Source organism: Mandrillus leucophaeus, unplaced genomic scaffold (genome assembly GCF_000951045.1).
Source record: "Mandrillus leucophaeus isolate KB7577 unplaced genomic scaffold, Mleu.le_1.0 Scaffold1, whole genome shotgun sequence".
Classification (NCBI taxonomy): Eukaryota; Metazoa; Chordata; class Mammalia; order Primates; family Cercopithecidae; genus Mandrillus; species Mandrillus leucophaeus.
This window is the reverse complement of record NW_012098097.1, coordinates 12060294-12062645: the sequence shown is the minus strand read 5'-3', so window position 1 is coordinate 12062645 and position 2352 is coordinate 12060294. Positions and strand designations below refer to the sequence as shown.

At 52.3% G+C, this 2352-nt stretch overlaps 1 protein-coding gene across 1 annotated transcript in view; it reads left to right on the top strand.

The window, feature by feature from the left end:
- DNAH17 (dynein, axonemal, heavy chain 17) overlaps positions 1–2352 on the top strand; it is a 172697-nt gene that overhangs the window by 10444 nt on the left and 159901 nt on the right. The window contains exons 10-11 of the mRNA XM_011966878.1: positions 1226–1393; positions 1651–1767. Of these exons, the coding sequence (XP_011822268.1) occupies positions 1226–1393; positions 1651–1767 (285 nt within the window). The remainder of the gene's footprint in view (positions 1–1225; positions 1394–1650; positions 1768–2352) is intronic.

Below are 2352 nucleotides of genomic sequence, written 5' to 3'. Positions count from 1 at the left end.
GACACCATTGTCGGCAGCTTGGGGGAGGCTCGTCCAGTTCTCATCTACACCTCCTGGGGGACAGGGGAGGGAGGCCCGCTCAGGAGTTCAGAATTGCAGTCCAAGTGCGGGCTCATGCCTGAAATCTCCCAGACTGAGAACGCGGAGGGTTACAGTCACATTTCTGGACAAGGAGCTGTGATTCCCACATGACAGATTCCTGAATCAGAAGGAAGATTCTGGGCAGGAGGGGACTTTGGAGGTGGAGGAAATGGCTTTGCTGTCCACCCCCTGAAAACAGGGCATGTCAGCCTCCTCGTCTGTATCCTCCGTGTTGGGTGGAAAAGCTAAGAACTCCTGGCCCTCAGTGCCTGTGCTTCTCCTTGGGGTGGTGGTGGTGTGTGGCCTGATGCTTCTGGACCCAGGAGAATGGCACCCACCTCAGCACCAGTTTAGGGGAGTGATGTCAAGTTCACAGGAAGATTTCCAGTCTAAACTCTGCCTGCACTGTGCCTGGTACGTGCAGGGGCACAGAAAAGCATCCGTGGAGCCTTGGAGACCTCATTTGGGAAACAAGAACCGCACACACAGAACCAGCTAACGGGATGGGCCTGCACGTGACTAAAGTAAATGCTAAGCCGTGCAGATGGGAGACCAGGCCTCTGGGAAGGAATGCATTGCTATGGGGCAAAATAGTCAGGGAGCACTTCAGGGAGAGGGGGCATGAGCCACACCTGTGAGGAAGCAGAATTTCTACACGTGTCCATCCAGGCATCCCAGCCACTTTCCTCTTGGATCACCTTCAGGACATGGCACTCTGCATAGGATGGTCTTCCAGGTAGCAGGGAATTTAAAGCTTAGCAAGAGCGTAGAAATCTTCACCATTCCAACCGCTTCCCACAGCAGAGAGAACGGAGGTGCCAGTGGAGTGTGATTTATTTAGAGATGCGGTTTGGCCAGTCTAGGGTCAGGACAGGATCCCAGACTTTACCTTCTCCAGCTCCTCCTCATTCACACCTCATAGACAATTCAGAGCCCTTCCTTCCATCCCCTCTTTCTGAAGGCAATGGGACATCTGCTTAAAGAACAGCACAGTCGCAGAGGGTGTCCTCCCACCCCCACGGTGGTGTCTCCTGGGGACAATTCGCTCTCCAGCTCCTCCTGCCTGGGGTCAGAGCTAGCTTTGTAACTGGACCCGTGAGTTTGGTTGTGAAGATGAATTGACTGTGTTTTTCTCCTCCACTAGGTACTCTATAAAACAGCGATTGAGTTTCTGAAGCTGGAGAAAATCGAGCTTGGGGGCGTGCGTGGGAACCTCCTCGGGAACCTGGTGACCCAGATCTATGACGAGGTCTTTGAGCTGGTGAAGGTTTTCGCCGACTGCAAATATGATCCCTTGGACCCTGGAGACTCGGTAGGTCCTCTGGCAGGGTTGGATGAAGCAAACTCGGTGAGAACAGCAGCAGCCTCAGTACCAGCTTAGGGGAGTGATGGGAGGGCACACGGAGGAAGCAGGTGCCGGGCCATCCCAACACTTTGAAAACTGTAGAGCAGTCCCCGCAACAGTGAGCACACTGAGCTGCACCCCAGTCCCAAGTCCTCTCAGCAGGGGTGGGGGCTGGAGAGGGTGCCCTTGGCTGGCTTTGCACGCTGATTTCCATTTGCCTTTAGAATTTTGACCGTGATTATGCTGATTTTGAGATCAAAATCCAAGACCTGGATAGGAGGCTGGCTGCGATCTTTTGCCAAGGATTTGAGGACTGCAGCTCCATTGAGTCCTCTGCAAAGGTAAGCGTGCAGGGGGGACTCAGGCTGATCTGGAGCCTGGTGCCTTGGCACTGGATTCATGTCGAGAACGATCTTGGAGACCATTTCATCCTCTCCATGTAGAGCTGATGCCCAGGGAGGGAGGGCCCTTTCTCCTGTGCCTCAGAGTCAGTCAGTGAACACCCAGTGTAGCTCCTGATGGTTCTTACTGCCACATCTTAGAAGAAGAGGAGCACGTGAGCGTGAGATGATATTATTTTACTGATACTTCTTAACGCTCACTAAGAAAAAAGGGGACCGTTTATTCTTGATTCGGTTTTCCCACTACTCGAAAGGAGTGAAAGTTACAGAGGTAAAGTGGGTGTAAAAATAAAACTCATGCAGATTTTGGCCCACTGAGCTGAATTTATACAATGCCTTCGTCCATGCAGTCCACTGTAACAAATTGCTGTAGACCGAGTGGCTTAAACAACACACATTTCATTTCTGTCAGTTCTGGAGGCTGGGAGGTCCAGCAGACTCAGTGTCTGGTGAGGGTCTACTTCTGTTCCTAGATGGCCATCTTTTCATTTGGTCCTTACATGGCAGAAGGGACAAGGGAGGTCT